At 39.4% G+C, this 23,454-nt stretch overlaps 2 protein-coding genes across 11 annotated transcripts in view; one reads left to right on the forward strand and one right to left on the reverse strand.

Annotated features, from left to right (window-relative positions):
• On the reverse strand, positions 1-22,928 carry sals (sarcomere length short). 9 transcript variants are annotated; one of them, XM_068301781.1, is made up of 9 exons: positions 13,230-13,298; positions 9,537-10,974; positions 2,927-3,050; positions 2,769-2,858; positions 1,845-2,595; positions 1,059-1,181; positions 724-986; positions 442-661; positions 1-372 (listed from the first exon to the last, which is right to left on the reverse strand). In XM_068301781.1, the coding sequence occupies exons 2-9, from the start codon at positions 10,624-10,626 to the stop codon at positions 172-174; spliced, it is 2,862 nt and encodes a 953-aa protein (XP_068157882.1). In that variant the 5' UTR covers positions 10,627-10,974; positions 13,230-13,298; the 3' UTR covers positions 1-171. The 9 variants fall into 9 exon arrangements, with proteins under 9 accessions (XP_068157882.1, XP_068157885.1, XP_068157887.1 ...); XM_068301784.1 differs by having other exon boundaries at positions 9,906-10,974; positions 13,230-13,295; XM_068301786.1 differs by lacking the exons at positions 9,537-10,974; positions 13,230-13,298 and adding an exon at positions 20,241-20,667.
• The window catches only part of LOC137585818 (trichoplein keratin filament-binding protein), a 27,988-nt gene continuing 4,563 nt past the window's right edge, over positions 30-23,454 (forward strand). The window contains exon 1 of one of the 2 annotated variants that reach the window (XM_068301792.1): positions 30-403. The gene's annotated coding sequence lies outside the window, so the exon portion shown is untranslated. The remainder of the gene's footprint in view (positions 404-23,454) is intronic. The other variant, XM_068301793.1, reaches the window with a different exon arrangement.

The following is a 23,454-nucleotide window of genomic DNA, read 5'->3' on the forward strand; positions in this document are numbered from 1 at the left end:
TTTTTTAAGAAATGTTATTTTATTTGTTTACACGCAAAAACAAACAGTACGTAAACAGAAATAGTAAAATAAATAAACACATTGTACTCCTTGGATACGATACTTTGTCTGTGTCTGTGCTACTCCTGTTTCTCGTCGTCGTCGTTGATTCGTCCTTGTACTGCTCTATAACTAGAAACCCAAATCGGCAATCACCGCATCCAGCTCGTCCTGCAGATTTGTGGCCTTCGCGCGCACTTGAACAATTTGATCCTGCAAGTTGTCCACATTTGCCTGAAGGAGGACATTGCATTTCTTCATAGCAGCAAAGCGACCTTCGTGCGTCTTAACTCGTGGTTCCAGATTGGCTTTTTTGGCTGAGTTTACCGCATCCTACAGGGAGGTACAGCCAAATTTGTATCAGGTAAGTTCATATGCACACACACAGTTTGTCAAACTTACTTCTGCCTCAGATTCGCTGCCTGATTCTGCTTCACTTTCTTCAGATTCCGATTCCTCAGACTCTTCTTCGGACTCCTCTTCGCTGACGTGCGCATCGTCGGGTTCCTCCTCATCCTCTTCGTCCTTCTCTTCGGCATCGACTTCGTCTTCTTCCAGCTTCATTGAGGCGGCCATTTTCTGTACCTCCTTCTCCAGCTTCTTGAACTTTTTGTTTTCTTCCCTAAGAAATAAGACAAACCTTGTAATCCTCATCTGCTGTCCTTCATTATAAGCACTACCCACTTGAGTATAACATGATTCTTTTTCATGGCCTGCTTCAATACCTCCTTCTCCTTCTTGGCCGCCTCCTCCTTTACTTTCAATTTGGTCAGTTTGCTGCGTAACACTTTGACTTCTTTGCCCATTCTTCGTTCCCGTCTTTCTGTTTTCTTTTCTTCCGGCTCGTCTGGATCACTTTCGCTAAGTTCAATATCCAGCTCGGGGGAACTATCGCGTCCGAAGTTGGCATCACTAGTTCGCCGAGAGCCATCCCATGATCCGCCACCCTACGCAGACAAAGAAAAAGCATCAACAAAAGAGATTCATCCATACGGGCGCATTGGGAGCAGCATTGATACCTTGTGTAGACCATGATTGGTCCTTGCCTCGTTGCTGTAGTAGTCGTGCTCGTCGTCGTTGTCGTCGTCGTAAGCAAAGCAATAACTAATATGCGGACGGTTAGTGCATGGTGTCGTATGACCCTTATAATATAGCGCGTTAATTGGTTAGAAAAGCTTTCGGGGATTGCGATTATGTCTGTTTGTCTATCACCCATAAACATAATATGTAACGAGCCCCCGATTTGGGGCCTGGGACGGATCAACTTAGGATAATATGGAAATGGCACTTGTATGATCTATATACAAGATTTTCGAAACAGTTTATAAACTGGTTTAACTCGAAACAGAGTCTGTAAGGATTATGAGAAAAGATTTCTTTACATTCCAATTCCTTACACATTTCCTTCTCGTAATATCCGTCCCAGAAACCCAATAAAATCAGCGTATGTAAAGTGTTGTCAGCTGATTAAAGCGACCTACAAAGTATTGTTGTCTTTAAGCATAGCTAAAATCAATCAATCAAACTAAAGCAACTAATTGCGATTGCTGGGTTCTCTCTTTAATCTTTACGGTCGGCTGTTGCCGCGTTGCGGAGCACACGTCGCTAGAAATGGCCAAGAATATATAGAAATAGATGGGCGAGCGAATGGTTGCTTGTGCCCCTCTTAACTCCCAACTAGTTTGTTCAACTGACAACACTTTGTGCTCGCTTTTATTCCCCACACTACCACCACCACCACCACATTCTCTTTGCCCCGCCCCTCATCATTTTGGCTGGTTGAATCTGTCTTGGCTGTCGCTTACCTGCAATGCCGCTGCCAATTTGCGCTCAAGCAATTGTATCTGTCGTTTTTGTTCCTCAATTTCCGTTTTTGCTTGCACAAGCAGCTCGCCGGTGCTTTGGTAGTTCTGCTCCACCTCTTTGGACACCTTGCGGGCGTCCTCCACCTCACGCTTGAGCGAATTGACGTAAGCTTGCTCAGTTGTTGGTGTGGGATCCATGGTGGCCACAATAACATTTGAGCCATATTCGAGATTCTTTTCACGTGACTTTTCTCGCTCCAGTTCGGTTTCCAAGGTTCGTATTTTGGCCAAAAGTTTCTTATTCTCGCGTTCCTGAGCCTCCCGGTTGCGCAGCTCGAGGGCCAACATTTGTTTGGTACTTTGCAGATCATCACGTATCTTATCAATGTCATCTAACTCATCGGGACTTTCCTCATCAATAGATATGGTAGATACAATGCTGGGTCTTGAACTGCCCGCGCCCAGGGCACTGGCATTGGTGGGACCCAGAGCGTGACTGCTGGGCGCCTCACTTAGCATGTTGATCTTTGATTGCGATTTTTGCAGTTGCTCCTCTATAGTCATTTGTCGGCGGAATTTTCGCAGACCATCCAAGATGGGCTTACTGCGATCATTTGTCCGGGTTGGACGCAGTTTAATACCACCCTGAATCTGTTTAAGCAGTTTATTATGCGAATTGTCCTTCTCGGTTTCATAGATAAACTTGTCGTCCACTTTCGTCATTGATTTACATGTCAATATGGGCTGAGATCTGAGATCAATTAAAACGAGTCCAAGTTAAAATTTTAATTATTAAAACTCTGTCATGAAAATGTGTTTTCTCTCTTCCTCATTTTTTTTTTTTGCCTAGATTAAGTAATTTGTTCTATGAACTTCTGCTGATGACATCAACTAACCAACTAACTAAATAACTAAATTTTTCACCTGTCGTTGCATGCCACATGTCGCAGCTTTTTGCCGCTCTCCACCTCTTTCATCATTTCAGACCAGTCTGGACGTCGACGGGGTCGTGTTCTGGCCAAAAAAAAAGAATAGAAAAAATGTGAGTCACATGAAAGGGCGCAGTGGGCAATGGAGCTTACTTCAGCTTCTCGAGTGTTTGCTTCTGCGAGTCGGTTAGGACACGCTTTTCACCGGGTGCCAATGGCGGGGGAGGCGGTGGTGGAGCCTTGGGCACCAACGATGGCAACGGCGGCGGGGCGGGAACTACAACAAAGACAAAGAGAACGAAAAACGGACACGGAAATTGAGATTGGTTGAGTTCTAGTGGCTCTTTTGATTTTTAGATGAAAAAGATGGATGGTTGGGCATTAGAGGAAATCGTTTAGCGCTGCGTGCACTCGCGGTTATTAAATATAATTTTAATTTAATGAGTTTGCAATTTGTGTCAGTTGTTTGTTATTATTTTGTTGTAAAGAAACTTGGAGCTTGGCACTGGAGGGCAGCAAACCAGCCACAGGCCACAGCCATACATATCAATTGAGTTGTTAGTAGGTGCTGCCGGCAATACTGGAACCCTGTGTGTCTCTGACTTAGCCGGAAAGTTGCAACAGAGATTGAAAAGTTACTTACTGCTTCCCTTGCTGCTATGGCTGCTTCTGCTGTGGACCATCATCGACCACCTACTGGCTTTGATGGTGTTTTATTGCTTTAACACCCCCCAATTCCGAACCGAACCGTACTGAGCCGAAGAAAAACTTTGATTGCATTTTATTTTCTTTTTTTTTTTTTTTTTTTTGGAAATTTTTCCCCATCTGCACTTTGGCAGCCCCGTCTCGTTTTGCTTGGCTTGGCTTGCTTTTGGTTTTTTAGTTAGTTAGTTAGTTAGTTTAAAGTCTGGCGCGTCTGTTTCTTTTTTAGCTTTTCTATCGAGTTGGAGTTAGAGTTCTTATTGTTGGTGGGTTGCTTGCTGCTCTTAGACCTTTTGTTAACGAGGCCAATTAGTTTGGAAAATGTTTTTCTGCAAGCTGTTTCTAATAAATTTCCGTTTAAATTGTTGGCCCAACAAGAGTTCAACTTGCAAGGGAAATTCTTCGAAGGTTCTTCTTTTGCTGTTTATCCTGGGCAGTAGTCATACTGCGATGGGCCAGGCCCTATCAGCCCGCCTGCATGGACTGCTGGCCTTGTAATTAGCAATTGAAAAACTTTTGATTTGTTTTTATACAGCTATACTACCTACCTTCCGCCTCATACACATACACACAAACACCTCCCACATCCTTCAACTCAAAATGAACTTTTATTTCGCTTTTTTCTTCTGTTTTTTCTCTTATGTTTTCCATTTTTCAGTGTTTTTCCAATACTTTGCATGTTTTCTTTTAATGCTTTGTTGTTGCTGCGGGAGAAGTGTAAAAGTCAAACAACTGCTTAAGACAATAGCTGCTGCTGCTAAGTGATGAAAAGCTGACAAATCTGTTAATTAGCTTTGTTTGAATGAACCCACGACGACGATGAAGATGATGGCAAGCAGCAACAAGAAACGCTTCTCCAACCCTAGCAACCTATCGACAGCCTAACCCAAGCATTCCATCCATCGAGCCAACCTTATGCCGCATTATCCTTTGTGTGAGCTTCAATTTCGGTTCTCTCTTTTTTTCCCTACCCCGTTTTAATACTCTCACCCCGCCCCACTCTTAGCGAGTTCTCTTCATCTGGATTTTGGCTTGTGTTTTTTTTTTCGTTCCTTGTTCTGAGGGTCCTTCTTCTTCTTCCCACGTCTTGCCAGTTGCGCCTGGCTGAACCTGCACTTAATCTTTAAGTGGTTGGCTGCCTTTTTGCGGTGCATTAGCCTCCCGCCGTTCTAAGACCACATCCCATCCCCCGAAGACTACCTGCACCTGAGCAAAAAGAAACTAATCCGAACTCGTGTTACTTTAGTGAATGAAATCAGTGTGGCAGCTCAAAGAAACTTGATTATTGTCTAGTCCCCTGCTGCATGTTAATGAACTGTCTGTACTTTGGGTCCCTCTAATGGGTATGGCCTTTCATTCCTTTCATTCTCCCTCCGTTCCCGGTCCCATTTCAATGTCTTATCATTGGGCACTGATTAAAATACGTGGTCAACATTTTGGGCAGCCAATTGAGCGAGCGTTTAGTAAGTTTCGCTTAATTCGGTTTAGTAATTTATGGCCAAGCTTTGGGAAAATGTATACCCCTAAATCAGAAACCCTCAGTCCCCTCCCCACACACACACACACACACATGTATACACAGTCAGAAATTGTTCAGAGGGAAGTGAAACCGAGACGAAAACAAAACAAAAAAACTTATCCAAAAAACCACTTTTGTCTTGCCTTTTTGTGTGTGGAAGGTTGTGTAGGAAAGGGCAGATGAAAGTCTTCATTCATTCATGTCGACAAAATTATTTCTTATTTAAATATATAAAAAGCAGAACAGAACAGAGAGATTCTTTTCCTTTCTCAGCTGCTGATGCTACCCACTTAATATACCGCAAAGCCCGCACTTACGACGGCGCAAAATGAATAGCGAGGGGGGGGTATGTAAACATAAATTTTGCGAGCTCACTCAGAGGTTGGTATACCACCTCCATCTGGGATGGGGATGGGATGAGAATGAAGGGGGATCCCTGCTCATTGTGTTATCATCAACAGAATATTCTATGCATGCACAAATGTTGCCGTTGTCATTGAATCACTGACTGTTGTTGGACTGGTTGGATGGATGCTTGTTTAGATGGCTGGTTGTGGTGCCTGCTCTTTCTACTTGATGACTGACTTTCTGGTTCTTTTGTTTGCTCCTGCTACTCTCTTACCACCTTCGCCCCTTTTATTCACTCTGTCTCCCTATTCCTGAGCATGATGAAGCACTGTAAAGTTATCCATATTTTATGGACCTCTCTTCCATACACACACACACACACACACACATACACATACAGAGAATCCCAAGGAAGACCAGTTGACTTTTTGTATGATTGGCGTTTTTAATATTCCTAATAAGTATTTACAGCGTAAACTAAACTACAAAATTAATCATCGAAAGAGCAATCCTAAAAATAGTTGGCCTCGTTTGTTGAATGCATAAGTTTAAAAACTTAGTTAGACTAAAGGCAAAGTTGTTATAGAAAAAGCTTTTACAGAAAATTGCCATCAGAATAGGTAAAGGTTCGATATATCTTATATCCCATTTAAAAATTGACAACTTCAACTATCATACTTGAATACAGTTAAGACGCTACTAATAAATAATCTTATGTGTTAAAGGCTATAAGATTCCTAATTCCATATTGGGTAAGGTTCTAATATGAATTTTCAATTTTAATTAAAATTTTAATCATATTAAAGGCCATGCTCGGGGTAATAATCGAATTATTCAGTCAACCATTGCAATATTTTGGCATCATATCGAACACGCGTGTGTATGTGTAGGTAAGTGTGTCTTTAAAATGATTTCCTTTTACGTCATTTTGACCGCGCTGTGTCTAAATTTGAAATAGCCTAATCATCTTTTATGCTTCGTTGGGTTGGGCACACACATATACACACACACGGGCACAGAAACAGCCTTACCTATTGAAAGTCGACATTTCTAATGACAGCAGCTGATCACCCATACCCCTGTGCTTCGTCTTTCGTAAAAAAAGGAAAAAAAATAACAGTTTGACCCACCCAAAAAAAGACAAAAAAGAAAACTTGCCTCAAAATGGAGCTCAGCCGTTACATGTCTCATATATATAATACACACACACGCGCTTAGATACATACAAATACATACATAGAGATGAGGCTCATTTAAATAAAAGAAAATATTTTGTCCCCCTGCTGCCGCATGTCCTTTTTTAAGGATTCCGCTTTTGAAGACGCTCGCTTGGCCTCCACCAAGTCAAGCGGAGCAGAGCATAGCCGGAGGATTGGAGGATGGCCGGGGGTTGGAAGAAACTTGCGGCTACCGCCGTCTTTTATTTCGTTTTGTTTTTTAGTGGCGGATATTTGAATATAAATGGGGCATTTAGTTAGACTATATCAAGCACATGGCCATATATCTTTGGTAGCTTTGTCGCTTTGCCTGGTTTCAGTTCAGTTTTTTGGCTTCAGTTTTTCTTTTCGTTTTATTGATAGTTGTCAGTTTTTGTGGAGTGTGCCGCCTGGCCTCTCTCTTCCAATCTATCTGACTTTAGGGAAGAGCTTGGTCCAAGTTATCATCATCATCTCCTTTAGCTATCCACCTACAAAAGCAGTGGCTGCTGCTGGTTGGTTTTAAATATTCCGTTTTATGTTCTAGTTTTGACACAATGAGCAATAATCATGAATTTTGCTTAGACCATAAAAAAAAGCGAAACGACAAGAAGAAATTTTAGACGAAACCGAACCGAAACCGAAGTGAGATGAAGTAAAGGGAGGAAAACCCCTGCACCACACTCTCCGACCCTTGAGAGTCCAAGACCAAGTCGTCCGACCGAGCACATTAAATAAATGTTTCTTTTTTTGTCTTCTTCATTGTGTTTGGCCTTTCCTTTTTTTGTTTTGTTTTATTTTGTTGGTTTTTTATTTTTATGCCATTGCTTTAAAGGGGACAAATGGTGCGGTGGACAACAGGAGTTTTGCCTCATTTTATTTAGTGACCTCTTCTTAACCATTCCACACTCATTCCTATTGCCTTTTTCGTTTCCTTTTGCCCAGTCGATCCTTTTGTTTGTTGGACCAAGATTAGGACGCATTTGCGGTCACGTTATTGCCCACTGATTAGAACACAGGCTGAACAGGACGCGAGTTAACTGCCTTACACATAACCTTTTTGCTGGTCTTAACGAGCTTTTCACTTCATTTTTGTTACTATTTTTTTTTTTTTTTTTTTTTTTGCCCACTTGAGGCAACACCTTGGGGGTTAAATCCTAGTCCCCCTGAGGACTAGGCAATTCAATTTTCGGACGATGACAACAAAAACTTAAGGGGACAGGAAACGACAAGAAAGAAGCAACAGAAGAAATTCTTATGCAACACAACTCACTGTAATATTCTCAGTTTTCTTTGGCCTTCCTTGCTTGGCCAAGTTGACGTTTCCTTGAGGCAACAATGTCCATTAGAAAATTGCGAATATGTGGCAATTATAAATACGGAATTAGGGACAGAATTTTTGTATACTTCCAATTTTGATACATGTATAGACAACGTTTACATATATAAATATTTTTCTTTTATGGGGAGTGGTGGGTGGCGGCGTCGGGTGTGGTGGGAAAACACTTTTCGCCTCTTTCGGCTCAATGCACAACACTCACTAAAATTTAATAAATAAAAAATGGTATTTATATTGCTTTATATTCTTGTTCTGTCTCTGTTTATATCCCTCACCCCCCTCTCTCTCTCTCTCTCTCTCTCTCTCTCTCCCTCTGTGTCTGTCTCCCTCTCTCCACCCTACAACACCTCCTGTTTCTCTCGTACTCTCTGCCTCTCTATTCGTGCAATATATGCGCTTTGTTGTTTCACTTTTTGTTGATGAAATGTTTTTGTGCACATTTATTTCATATACCATCAGATCATTCACATACACGAATACATATATAAATATATTCACATATTTATATACTACCCCACCAGCATATATATTTATATTATGTGTGTGTGTTTGTGTGTGTGTGTATGTATGAAACTTTGTGGGGTTTTATAAATGAGCAAGCAGCGCTCAGGTGGACATGTGCACGAAAAGTGGGAGGGTGGCAAGGATTCAAACCATGGAGGAGATGTGCTGCTACCGTGATGGAGCATGTTATGTGCTACCTGCTACTTGTTGGAAAAGTGCGAATTAGAAAAATCGCATGTTTAACTACCAACTCCTAAATGCAAGTAAAAACATTTCCTTTGAAAATCCTTGATAGTTAACCATAATTTAAAAGATGTGGCATTTAAGACTTTAATACTTAAATTAGTCATTTAAATGTGCATAAAATGCGATTAACACCAACAAAACCTATGCTAAAAATCATTTGAACCTATAGAAACAGACATTTAATTTTTTTTTTAAAGAAATGTTCAAAAAATAATCATAATCATAATTCATAAAATTGCGGATCACCCCTATTGTCTATATACTGCGATGGCTTAACCAAGGAGTTTTCTTATTACAATCATTTAATCCTTTCATTCATTTACACATAAAACTAGAATTTTATTTGCAAATTGCATTTCTTGTTGAGACCTTTCAAAGGATTGAGAGCAAACTCACACAAATGTTTACTCACGCGGCCATCGCTTGTGTCAAAAGGAAGGGGAATGGGGTAAAAACCAATACTTTTACACATATCACTCATACGCCACGTTGACGCGCTGCCTGTTTTTGTTGTGACGTCTGTCGGCCTTGCCTTTCCGTCCCGAGCGTTTTATAGCTTCCCCCGCTTCCCCCCTTGTTTGCTACCCTTTACCTTTCCACTCGTTTTAACAAACAGAGAAAGCAAAAATAGAAAAAAAAACCGAAAGAGAAGCAAAAAATTAAGAGGATGAGAGCAATGCAAACACAATGCCACGCAAGAGAAATGAATTCCTCTAGCATACAGAGAGATTCCATACGAACATTTTTTCCCAATTTCTTGTTAAACATTAGAGAAGCGGCAATAAATTTGTACAGCGTTATTTTTTTCTTTCTTTTTTTTTCCATTTTGGAGTTGTTAACCGGCGCGGGATTGGTTGTTTAGCTTCTTCAGGTGGCATCGTCTCTTAGAATAATCAAATGCCAACTTACCATTTTTGATGCTCAATTCGCGTTTAATCGAGGGCGCTTTCCTAAGGGTCTTGGTCTTGAATTCGGGCTTAGGTTCCTCTTTGGGTTCTTTAAGGATCTCGTCGACACGAGGTACCTTTTTGAGAACTGGGCGTATTTTGGCCAAATTGTCGGTGCTCTTGCTGGGCAATGGTTTCTCTTCGCGTTTAACATGCTTCAATTTCGGTTTCTCAAGTTTAAAACGCAAACGACGTTCGCGTTCTTCTTCCGTTTCACCCTCCTCGGCATCCTCGTCGTCTTCGGGGGCAACTTTTTTCATTGATTTGTCCCGTTTGACCACGACGGAGCGCAATTTAGGTTTTTCTAGAGTGAAACGTTGTGTTAACTCACTTTCCGTTGGTTCCGGCTTCTTGTTGATCTGCGTGGGACGCAATTGGGCGGCCTTCTTGATATGCTCCGGCACCTTGGCTTCCACGGTGGTGTCATCGTCATCATCCTCCTCCTCCTCCTCATCCTCTGATTCCTCCTCAGTTTCTTCTTCTGTCTCCTCCTCCTCTTCTTCAGTTTCTTCTTCCGTTTCAGTTTCTTCCTCCTCTTCGCTTTCTTCTTCCTCGGATGATGATTCTGGTGGTGGTGTGGGCTCTTTCTTCTTCTTGATGGCGGTAGCGGCTGTAGCTGCTGCTGGCTTCTTGGCCACCACACTAGGTGCCGCTTTCTTAAGAGGCTCTGGCAATTTTTTATTCACTGGCTCAGCATTTTTCTTGGCAGCGGCAGTTGTTGTGGTTTTTGTTGCTGGTTTCTTAGCAGCATGCTCAGCAGCAGCAGTAGCGGCCGGTTTCTTAGAAGGCTCAGCAGGGCTAGAAGTCGCCTTTTTAGTTGCCGTCGTTGCGGTTGTAGCTGGAGTAGCTTTGGCCTTCGTTGCTGCTGTATCGGCCTTTTCCTTCTCACCGTTCTCTTTGGTTGACTTTTTGGCCCAAGCAGGCTTTGTGGATGCACTGGCTGCTGCAGTCGAGGAGCCACCATCATCCTTTACCCAGGGTGGACGAAATGTGGTGCGTCCACTGTTCGAGGAGGCATTGGTGGTACCACTTCTGGGCGTTACAAAAGGCATTGTTTTTAGCTTTTTGGCTCAATCTCACACTGGTTTGCCTCTGGGTCGGTCTCCAGGGTCTAGTTGCCACAACTCGCCGCAGTTGTCGTCACTCCCACTCGACGTCGTCGTCTATTTACACACACTTTTTTAATAATTTTCCGACGAAAACACAAAACTTTGCACATTAGCACCAAGAGAACGAGACAAAGACTTCTCTCCACTTGTCCAAAAGTTTCTTTCTTCTTTTACTTTTTGTGTATTTATTTTGTTGGTGTTTTAATTTTACGATTTTTCTTTTTGGTTTTTTTTTTTTATTTTTTCTTGTTGCTAAAATATTTTAAATCCGCTGTGGACGATGAGCAACAGCTGTTTAAGAAAATTTTTTCGAATTCAATTCGTATATATTTGGGTATGTTTCATTTCAATGTTATTTATAAATGCATGCGCTCATTAGCTTTTTTGCTGTTCTTGTTGTTGTTGTTGTTGGTGGTGGTGGTAGTTGTGTTGTTGTTGGTTCTTCTAGCTGACGAGACAACAGCCAAAATATAGGCCTTTGTGTCATAGTCATGCACAATGGATGCTACAGTCATCCCATTGAACCACCCACTAACGCGAATCAACAACAGGATCTGGCAAATCGCAATAGAAATCTAACTGTCCAGAAAAATGCTTTGTTAAAAGTTTAGTCCATGTGTATATATGTACATATACATATAGATAGATAGATAGATGGATACATATATGTACTACATTGTATCCAGCTAACTGCCCCGATACACATGCACTTCAATAAACACAAGCAACAACAACGAGAACAATTTGCTCTGCCACTGCCTGCGATATGTAAAAAAAAAAGAAAAGCGAAAATATTTAATTTTAGGTTCTTTGTGCCGCCGCCGAGAGAAGCAGCCGAAAAAGCGTCCGAAAGAGAGAGCTAGTCTCATTCGTCTAACAAACACGGAACGAGAAATTCCGCAGTTTATGTCGGGGCGTCAACTTTCAGCTACCCTATTCCAGAATGATGTGATTTCTATTGTCACAACAAAGTGTTTTCATTAAAACTTGTGAATACTATAATATAACTTAAGTGATTGTCTACCAAAGAAGACAATTCCATAGCTCGGATTGAGAGTGAACGATTAATAAATCTAACTTGGTGAATAGATGATCAATGAATGGATTGATCAACGATGGATTTTTTTCTAATTCTATTTGTAAGTAACTTTTTAAACGAGCCTGATAAGCTTTTCTATCCCACATATGTACATAGGGTATGGAAATCGAACAGAGGGAAATTCTCTGGTGCTTTCGTCTTTTGCCTTTTCAACTGGCTCGTTTCACAAAGTACACAAAAAAATACCGAAAAAATAGGAATAAAATCCGAATTTGTTTCATTCCATTGCCACTTCCATGGCTTCTGTTTCAGCTCCGCCTTCTCCATTTCCATTTCTCCTTTGCAATTTTCTCATTTTTTTTTTTTTTTTTTTGGCAAAAGCGAAGATTTTTCTTGGTTTTCTTATTCTTTTTTTTGGAATGGTTGCGTTAATTAAATATGACATGCAAATAAAAATTTTACTTATAAATATGCCGTCATATTAGGTGGATAGGTGGTGGGAGGAGGAAGTGGGTGGGTTTGGTTGTGGGCAAACCGACATAGAAAAAGAGACAAGGCAAAAGACCCCAAAAGTATTGTATACTGAAAATGCATCAAAAAAATGCATCAAAATTTTGGAATCAAATTAAATGCATTTAAGGATTATTTAAAGAAAACTTTGCAATTCAAACTATAAGCAAACTGATTTTTGATTTTTAATATAAAGTTGAAGAAATAATTGTTATTTCAAATAGCTAACGTTTAATTTATATCCTCCTTTTCCTTTATACTAATTTAGCCATAAGCAAACAAACTGCTTAACTGAATTCCATGCAAAAAGTGTTTCTGCTCTCAATTAAACCAATGCCAGATTGGCCGATTTCTCGATAACATGATCTCAATGGCGGGGACGATATTCATTTAATTCAAATGTGTGAAATATTATGTTTTATTTCAAATAAATTGTGTGAGATATTTAAAAAGCATTGCTAGTCAACATATTCTCGTTGGGAAAGTTCTTTTAATACTTGTCGAGTATAAATTTAGAAAAGAACTAAATACTAAATGTATTTATATATATGTATATGTATATATCTCAATTCCATTCATGAATCAGACGGAAACGCTAGTTGACGCTTGTTTGGACAGGAAAAAAATTTTATCATTTGGCAAATAAAGCACTTTCAAATTTTATTTTATCTTCTATTTTTTTTTTTCGGCATTTTTTATTGTTAAAAGGCAGTGGCCATCAAATTGTGCAAACGTTTTCACTAATATTTAAAAATTCTGCGCATTTATTTGTTTTTGTTTTATAAATTGATTTAACTCGTTTTCACTGAATTAATTTAGTTCGTTCACTTGATGCAGCTTCTGCCGTTTATAGACAATTTATATATACATATATATATTTATACTGTATATATATATTTGAGTATATATATATGCATCGTTTAGGTAGGCCGCACACACCCACATACAGTGAAAACCACAAACAAGAACACACACACAGACACATAAACGAACGCACACTGAAGCAGACAGGCAAAAACCGCGAGAGGAGATAATTTTGGGCAATTTGTAGGCACGCTGCGCCTATGACGGCGTTTCAAAAACTAAATTCATATATTTTTAACGCCATGGCAAATGCTTGAAAGTATTCGAAAAGCCAAAAAAAATATTTCTCTCTCTCCGCAGGAATGAGCTCTCGCAGATTTTCTCTTACCTATCTTGCTGTCTGTCTCTAGAAATTGAAAATGAAATGAAAATTGTATTTTTCGTTTGACCGACAGAATATTTTTAGCCATGTTTTCGGAATCGCGCTAACTCACTGACCTTATGGCAGGTGCAGCATCAGCGACAACAACAACATGTTCTCAATAGTTCAATGAAACTCTGGAATTATTAATATCTCGTGAGATGATGGCCTGCTTCAAGGATGATTTCCCTCTGTTTGTTTTGCCAGTTGACAATTTAATGCCACCAATTGGCTTAGTACAAGTAACTAGGTCTCTCAATTACGCAAGTTCTTTGACGCGTGGGCGACACTTTCAATTATTTTGGCTTTCTTTAAGTTGTGTCAGGGCGAGTGAGGTGAGGAAGAAGGGAATCACATCTTACCCTGTGATAAAAACCACTCGTCTAGAAAATCCAGACCCATTAGTGCTTCTGTGTGTTTAGCTTTTATGATGATGATAGAGATCTGCTTTTGCTTTTCTTTAACTTATTTACATTTTCCTCTTGCCTAGTTTCCCGTTCACTGTTTCTTCTCTTGTTGCATACAATTTGACATTTGTGGTCAACTGATTGGCACACACAGCTATCGATTAGTGCGTGACAGTATTTATAGAGTTTCAATGATTGCAAATCGATTGCATGCAGTTACGTTTAAGATCTGGCTCATTATAATTGATACAAATTGTAATTGTAATTGAACAATGCTTGCGGGCTTGAAATTTTATAAATTGACATCAGAATATATTCTGCAAATGATGTTACTTAGCGAATTTAGTATTATTCGATAGACGGTTTTTAAAAGCCACATTCAATGATGTTAACTTAGCCATCAATTCTTGTTTCATTTTGTTCAACGTTCTCAATCGAATCGTCATTGTTCTATATCCATTGATAGGGTGAATATATGATATATAGAGTTTAAGCTTTTCACATAGTTATCCTTCGGCTTGCAATGTTGAATCATGGTGTTTGCAATTTGCCAATAATTGTTTCATCATTTTGCATAACGCTGCAAATGGCAGTCATTTGGGACATTTGCGAAACAAGACGACAGATTTGTTAACGTTCCATCAAAAAACGCAAATAGCTGTTCAATAATTGAAACTTTTTGAATCAAAGTCCCAACGGATGTCTAAATTAAAATTGCAATAGCTTTGACCAACGTGGTAACTAAATAATTTGTTACAAATAGGAACATAGAAAAAAATGTATGAACAAAATTATTCAACTGAAACTGAAAATTCTGTTTGATTTTTTCGAGGAAAATACTTTTGGGTGGTGTTTTTAATGTATTTGGCAAACATTATTCTACAGTATACTTTTGGGGCGTAGCTTTTTGAATGATTTCTGTGTGTTGTGGATGCTTCTTTTTTTCGCTCATAAAATTCACACAGCGTGTAAAATCAATATAAATCGAGAACCAATGACGCCAATAAACAAATGAAATAGAAAAAAACTTTCAATTTGATGGGTCGTCGGTCAACACAAATTCAAAGCACAGGTTGTCACACACAACAAAACGAAACAGGAAGCAGAATACAGAAAACAGAAAGCAAAAAACGAGTATCTAATTGAAAAGAGATTTTCTGTAGGCAAATTAAATGCAATTATATAAAAATTGAGAGAACACAGACAATTGTTATTTGACAGTAGTATTTATTTATGTTTATTTTAAGTAGTATTATTTGCTAGTAATTGTGTTATTTTGTGTGTGTGTGTGTTCATAAATACTGGATAAGCTCCTTGACAATGTAAAAAAATCGTTGTTTGTAGCTTCTGTTGTAGAATTATTTGTTGTTAGGTTTGTTTGTTTCAAAACTAAACTTTCTGAACGGCTGCTTGCGTTGATTTCACATCCGTTGCGGTTGTGTTGAGAATTGTGAAATGCGGCCAGGAAGATATCTCCTCAAACAGTCTGCCACCGGGGCATTCAGTGTCACGAACTTGCCTATGGCCCAACAGCTTGTAGGCCGGATCAATGTAACCCTTGGCCACACCAAAAGCAATTAGATCCTTGGCTGCTTGCAGCATATTTTGTGGAGGCAATTCAGCTAATTGCGAGTGAAAATCATTGAAACATTTAATCAACTACTAATATAGAATAGTTAGTTTCGGTGGTACTTACTTCTCCAATCGCCAATGAGAACAATACCCACACTCTTGTCATTGTATTTGGGAGCATGGGCACCAATTGTGTTGAAGCCACGTCCTGTATAGATCATGCCGTCTCCTCCAATGCCAAAGCTATAGCCAATATCGTTCCAGCCACGTTCCAATTGGTGGAAATCTTGCATGCTCCGCATACTCTTCATACAATCGGCTGTGGTAAAGCAGGCGGCTGGTATATACGAATGATGAATGATGACATATGGTGCCGGTCCGGGGAAATGCTCCACCTGCTTTGCCAGGCGGGCACCCCAATCCTGACGTGAATAGAGACGCGAACCGCTGCCGCCGTCTGGACCACCAACCTGCTGCATATGCTGGCTGTAACCTGTAGATAATAAAAAAAAACATTCGAGTCCAGAAGACCCAGAAGTTGGCCTTGAGTTAACTTTACTTTGGCTTTTGTTTGCTCGAGGCACACCACGCGAAGGGAAAACTATGTAGAAATCTCTCAGTGTCTCTAGGAAAGTTTGTTAGCATTAATTGCATCAGTTGTTTAACTTAAACTTTATCAGAGTTGGTTGAAGCTGCTCTTGTGTTGGTATTGGCTCTGCCGTTGGTGTTACTTTTGCTTTTGATGGTGTGCGGTGTCTGGTTACGGCGCGTGAGCTCGTGTACATTCCATTGATAAATGATTGGCGGATTCCCCCACGTGGCGGTGTTGTGGCTGTTGCGGTCCCGCTTCCAACGAGGCGAGAACTCGCAATGAATGAGACACCCAGCCGACCCCAAAAAAATACACACAGACAGACACACACAAATTCCATTGGACGATGGTGTATTGCAGAAAATTCCCCGTGCGAAATTTAGAGAGCTCAAAGTGAATAGATTGGCGAGAGTCAGAGTTAGGTATTAAAATAATTGCACGAAAACAAGTCTCTCTCTATACAAACACATACATGTACATATATGTTTCTCAATCTCTCGCTTCTTTTTCTACCACTTCCTCTCTCTTTCTCTCTTTCACCGTTTTGCAGCAACAAAGTCTAACCGTCATCTTCATCGAATGTGTCAATTAATAAACCGGCCTCAAAGCACATTAAATATGCATAAAAAGTTTGTTAGGTGATTTGTTTTGTTTGTTAGCTATTATATGCTTACACTATTCATTTTATACAGTATACTAACTAGGCCATAAAGTTTGCCCAACATTAACCAACTCATTAATAGAAACAATATCAAAGCTTGCACAGTGATTCGGTTGTTTGAAGCTGGACTTTAACAGTCATTCCAAATAGCCCCAAAAACGAAAGTGCGAAAGTCAGGTATTCAAAATTCTCAAGAACTAATTTCGATATTTGATTTACATCACTCTTGGGTAACAGGTGGCACATGCATGAAGTTTGCAAGTATTTTACATATATTTCTTATTCTATTTATATGGAAAATTTTCACCACTTAATTGCCCATTATTTGTATTTGCCTTAGGTGGGGGTTTTTTTTTGCCTCCATTCAAATATATGTATTTGGAAAATCTGTTTACAGTTCGCAGCTGCGAAAAGTTCTTTGCGAGCAAGCGAGCACAAACATTAATTAAATTACCAAAAAGGCTTAAATGTTTTTTATTGAATAAATAACTCATTCAATGTGGTGCGCAAAGTCTCTCGACTTTGCTGGTTAGATTTGTTAGGGTATTTACAGTTCGCTTGGTAATTTGTTTTACTCGTTTTATGCTTCCTACATTTGTTGCCCATTTTGTTGATGAGTCAGCATTAAAGTTTTAAATGGATTAAATTATTTAAACAGCTAACAAACAACTCAACAACAACAGGTGGCAGTCATCCAAGCAGCATATTCATCGAGTTGGGGGTGAGCTCCGTAGACCGTAGACGTTAAAATTTGGCTCTGTCTCTGGGCTCTGTAGGCCAAATTCAACAACCTTGGCTATGCTAAACAAAAACAAAAAATTGAAATTTAATACTGCCGCATTGCCTCAAACACAAAAAAGCACTACTACTAGCCACTAGTCATAAATGCAAAGGCAAATATATTTCAAAAACTATTCCATTCCGGTCTGGTGTGTGTCTGTGTGTGTGTTCGTCTGAGTGTAGGTGTGAGCATAACTTTTGCAGCATACATTTTGGCCAAGTTTGCCAAGGATTCATCGACGCCTTCTAGTAAACTTCACACGACGACGAGAACACATACATTTTGGTGAGAAGCGGGATGCGGCGAAGAAGACGGCTCTTCGCATTTATATGCATACGAAAAACTTATACGGGAATGGTAGAGAAAATGGTTGGAAAATGGGTATAAAATGGAACAAACTGAGAGCAAATGGTGGCAGGAAATGGAAGTCAGGGGGCACTTGACTAAGTTAATAGCAGCAGTTTCTAATTAAAATTTGGAGAGCGCACACACACACACACGCACAACATTTTTGTGTTCGCGTCCGCACATTTACACCTATCCCGATTCTGGAGCGTCTCTTCTTAAAAGCGGGCAGTTGCGGCATGCGGCATGAGAAGGGCCGGGCGGGGCGGGGCACTTTGCGGTAGTTCTATTGGCGGCGCGTGCTTGAATAATAAACAGAGCAGGATCAGGGTGGAGTTGCTCGTAGAGGAGAGACTGCCAAATCATTTGCAGTTTAATTTATGCTGCTTACTTTTCAGTATAACATGTTAATTACAGTTATATTTACAGTAAAGCCAGCTTACCTTGCCACCTGCTGCTACCTGCCACACTTTCCCCCAACCTGCTTCTCCTCCCCCTCTTGTAATTGTTGTTCCTAATTACGCGGCCTAATAAAGTAAACATTAAACTCGTTGGCCTAATCAATGTTGCAAACTTTTCCAAACACACACACACACACACTCAAACACTCTCAAACCACATTACACAGACACACACACACACACACATACAGGTTTGTGAAAAATAATTTAGTATAGCATACTTGATGAGTAAATGCAAGTGTGAGGGGGCGTGGCTTGAGCCAAACGCCTCTAACACCCTTCACAACTCTCCGAAAAATGGCAGGCAAAAGTAATTTGATATTAGAGCGTAGCGCGGTATGGAGTGGGAGACAGAGAGAGAGAAAGAAAGGGAGATAGAGGGAGGGGAAAGAGTTTGTTTTTTTTTTCTGGTTCGCATAGTTCTTTGATAATTTTTCATTAATCCCTAGGCCATGTTATCGAGGCGTTTGCCTATATTATCGTTGATGAGATTTTGCGCATAATTGAAGTATTTAATTTGCCAGCAAATAATTAGAGAAATCCCCTTGCCACAACCCCCCGGCATCCCTGATAACATCCAATTGCCCATAGTGTGTGTACGCCCCCATGCACTAATTGTTTGTTTTTAATCAACCAAAGCACATAATATAGACACATGCACGCATACAGACACACACACACACGCACACATATAAGTACGTGCGTATGTGTAGAGTGAAGAGTTCGTCCATTAAACAAATATGTATTGTATACGGATAAAATGGTTGAAATTAAGTCGCACTCACTTAAAAAAAAAAAAAAAACACAAAAAAAAATACCCCCCAGAGTCGGTGGCAAACAAACATCAAAAACAATGCAAAGCAATAAGAATAAAAACAAAACCGTTAAAAAAAAGAAACACCAACAAAATGCACATATTATTAATATTATAAAAACAAAAAGCAAAAAGATGGTGAAAATGTCAATTTGGTTGAAACAATTATGGAATGCTCTGTAATCTATTCTGAATGGCCTGGAATCCGTGTGGAATTTGAAGAATGTATGAATGGAAAAAATTCCATTTTAATTATTCCCAATTCTTGCAGATTTCCCCATTCTAGCGAACAACAACATGGCATCAACGTAGCTTAGTCATTCTTATTAATATTACAATTGCCCTCATATTCCATTAAATGGAATATTATCTCTTTAACTTGGGTGGGTGGATTCCAAAAATGTTGACAATGCTCTAAATTGGCCTTAAAAATTAACTCAAGCTTTTCAAGTAGCTTTTCTGTCTAAAAAGAGGATTTGAATTTATTTTTTGTGTCTACGACTTTTTTAACACATTCTAAATGACGATTTTCTCCTTGTTTGGTGTTAGTCTTACAACTTCTACATTCTATATCTATTGCAATTCAACTTGAAGCAGTATTAATATCATGCTGAACTATTTATTGGTAATTTTTTGGGGTCCTTTTAGACATTTAGGATGGTTTTTTCTTCTTTTTACAAATCTCACTACGATACGAGGGGACTTTACTAAGTAAGTGTGCAAAATATGCATAATTATATTTAATATAGGTACATATATTGAAAAAAGTGAATTGAAAGGGGTCTTTGTCGCTCTCTCCCTGTCTTGTATGTGTGTGTAATTATGTGTTATCCACATAAATGACAAAATTATTAAATGCAAGTAATTAATTTAATGAGAAATCAGATGCATATGCATGTATTTTCTTTATACAATATGTATCTACGCATATCGGTTTAGTTACAGACGAGATAATTATCTCTTTCAGGGCGAACTGAATTTAATTGCTGGTGACAGGCGCGCAGAATGCGCTGATAAGAAGGTCGCTTTTATAACAAGCTAACAGTTGCCTATTTTTGTTTTTATTGTTTTTCCAGGGTCGCACTGATATAGCTTATTGGGTAGATAGGTGTTGGGTGGGCAGGACTGAGCTGACGGAGTTCTCACTTACCCATCATTGATAGCAAAAGTAATCCCATTGCTGTCATTTTCGCTGTTTTGTTGTTGTTGTTGTTGTTGATAGGAACTTGTATTTTGTGCACAAAATGTGACTTTGATTTAGGAACTTTTGTTTAATCGTTGTATTTGTTGGCAAGAATTGTGCAAATTATTTGTATGGATGTGTCAATGTGGGTACGCAAGCGTTCTCTATGTGTGGGCGTGTGTATGTAGTATGTATGGTGTGTGAAGGTCAGACTTTTCTTCACATATTTCGCCCAATGAGGGTGTTGTTGGGTATGTTATGTTTCGGTATCACAAGCGCGAATGTTGGCCAACATAAGGGCGTACCGCAGTTTATAGACAAACGAACGAAACAGAAATTCGCACCGACGCCGCTGCTGCCGACGACGTCGTCGCCGCCGCAATGCCAAACACAAAACAAAAACTTAAATTGAATCGCATGAAATTTACTTTCAGCGTCGATCGGACGATCAAACGAGCAGAGTGAGCGTTAACGATTAACTGTAGTTGCCGCTCCCGATCGTTCAAATGCTCGCTCTTTGGCGCTCTGACTTTCTCATTTCTGCTCACCCATGAGACGGGTTTGGAGATGGGGCAGACGACGGCTATCTCTCTTCATCTGATAGAGGTTCTTCTTATCACTATGTGGAGGAAGACAGGGAGGAGGCGAAGGAGAAGGAGATTCACTCTCTTTTCTTCAAAGGTCAAATGAAATTCCACATGCATTCAAATGTAAAGTACACAATATGTTAATTTCGTGACCTTTTTTGACGGTACTTTTTTGCACCCTTCTTCAGCGTTGAGTCATTAATTGACTTACATTTCGAACACGTAACCATGACGAGGTGAATTTTCATCAAAAATGCAACATCGGTTCATTTTAATACGTAACGAATTGATGATTAAATATTAGTTATTGAAATCTGAGTACTGCTGCAGTTACTGCTCCCTTTCGCCACCCCTACACCAATCAACCCACCTCCGTTCGTTCGCGGATTGTAAACCACCTTATCAGATGACAATTTTTTTTAACGGTTTTTAGTTCACATTGCCATTTAGATTTTTAGTTAGTTTTGTATATTTTGAGTCGTGTTAATGACTAATAAACATTTCGTTTGAGGTCATTTAACAATTTCACTCTGCCACCAATATCGGTCACACCTGAAGGTTGTTGTTTGCCAGAGGGAGAGATAAGACCTTCTGTTTTACGTTTTTTTTTTTTTTGCAGAATCATTTTTACCAAATAAATGACTTTGTTGTTAACAAATATTGCTTTCTATATAATGGCATAGTTTTAATAATCCAGTGAACTAATTAAACTGATATTTAAAGGTTCCAAAGGTTAAACAATCAAAATGAAAATCTTAAGGAACTATTTTAGTCAGATTAAATGGTTTAATCTTTGAAGTTCAAATTGGTAGCTATAATATAATCTTAGTCAATCTATACATATCCATATACATACATCGCATTAATCCCTTACTTTTTAAATCACAGCTTCGTGACTTTAAATTTTTTTCTTTTTATATTTGCAAAGTAAACATCTATTCTAAAAAACCTGCCTTGTTTTCGAAATTTTAAAAACTTTGCAAGAATTTGTTTTGTTGTTGACTTTGGAACAGAATTGCGGAGAAATCTCTTAATCTATTCTATAAGAATGTTTTTAATAATAAATATGATTTTATGGGATTTTCTTAGTATCTATTCTTTAGAAATCCATGGTAAAAAATCTTCTTGTAAATGTATTATTTGTTGCATTAATGAAACTTCTGCGGTCGACCAACACACTGAACTCTATCTCTCTCTCATTCTGTCTGTCGATGTGTCTGACCACACTGGTTTCCGCACTTGCCTCCTTGTATGTGCTTTCTTTTTGCTTCATCTCCGGCTTTTGGGGGATGCCCCTGGTTGGTTTCCAGGGGAAGCCCACTGCAAATGTGCCGACTGTTAAATTGCTTTAGTCAAAACGTTCAGATTTGATAGACAAATTAGCAGCATTTTATTTTCCGTTGTCAATTTATGGTAACAAAAAAAAAAAAAAAAAAACAGAATACTAAATGTCTAGTGAGTGAACACAGGTTTTTCGAGTCGAATCGTATCGAATCGGGGGACCACCGCCATGTTCTCTCAAAAGGAAAGGAAGTTCAAGTCGTTTGGCCACCTCATTTCGGTTTATTTTGTGTTGTTATTTTGGTTATTAATTTGTTGTGTGTTGATGAGTTTTTGTGGCAAGGTAAACACGCAGCGAGCTGGGGGCTCTTCATGGCCCCGCGGATCTCAATATTTATTTAACTTAAAAGGGGAAATTTTTCGTGTGTTCTTTTCTAGCGCACACACACACAGACTTCAGGATAGACACAGTAAATTGTTGAAATAGTTGCATTAACTTATGTGTGTGTGGCATACGGCCGCACTTACCGCAAATTGTAGGCATCTGTTGTTCTTCAATTTGACGTTGTTGTTGTTCCTGTTTTGCTTTTGGAATTGTATCTACGTCAAGAGTTAGCTTAGCCCCGAATCCGTTGCCCGAGTCTGCGTCTAAAATCAAATCAGACCTCTTGTCGCCCATGTTGCGTGCCAATGTCGTTAACAAAACTAACAAGCGTATGTACGCCTTTTTTTATTCTGTTTGGTTTTTTTTTTTTTTTGTATGAAAACCGCTAACAACCACGGGAAGCACCATACGAAATGTGATGTCGATGGCATTGTCGTTGTCGATGCCGATGTTAAAGTAGCAGCCGAAGAGCTTTAAGTGCCATTGATTAATTCTTGTAATCTCCGCCTTCAGGTGCTACTCTTCCAGTGAATAGGTTGAGCATGAGAACTACGTCAAGTATTTTGCAGTTGCAGTTTGCTTTTTGTCTTTCATCGAAATGCCATAAATGCAGCGAATTGTGTGCGAATTTGTGGCCAACTAACTTTACCATCATATATGTATCAATGCCGCCCCTTGTTACCTCCCTTGTTAGATCTATCATTTATGTGACTGACACATTAACTGTCTGATAGATTGATGAAAGTACAACAAGGATTTTGCGCCCTTGAATCATATATTTCTAGCAACTTTCTAGATCTATTGCAAGTGGACTGTGGCTAGAGACACTCAATTGGAAATTTCGTTGGAAATACAAAGTATTCAATTTTCGTGATTTTATCTGAATATAATTTGGGTTTCCATATATTATATCCACTGGAGAGTTTAA

The sequence above is a fragment of the Drosophila tropicalis genome, unplaced genomic scaffold, assembly GCF_018151085.1.
Source record: "Drosophila tropicalis isolate 14030-0801.00 unplaced genomic scaffold, ASM1815108v1 contig_878, whole genome shotgun sequence".
Lineage (NCBI taxonomy): Eukaryota > Metazoa > Arthropoda > Insecta > Diptera > Drosophilidae > Drosophila > Drosophila tropicalis.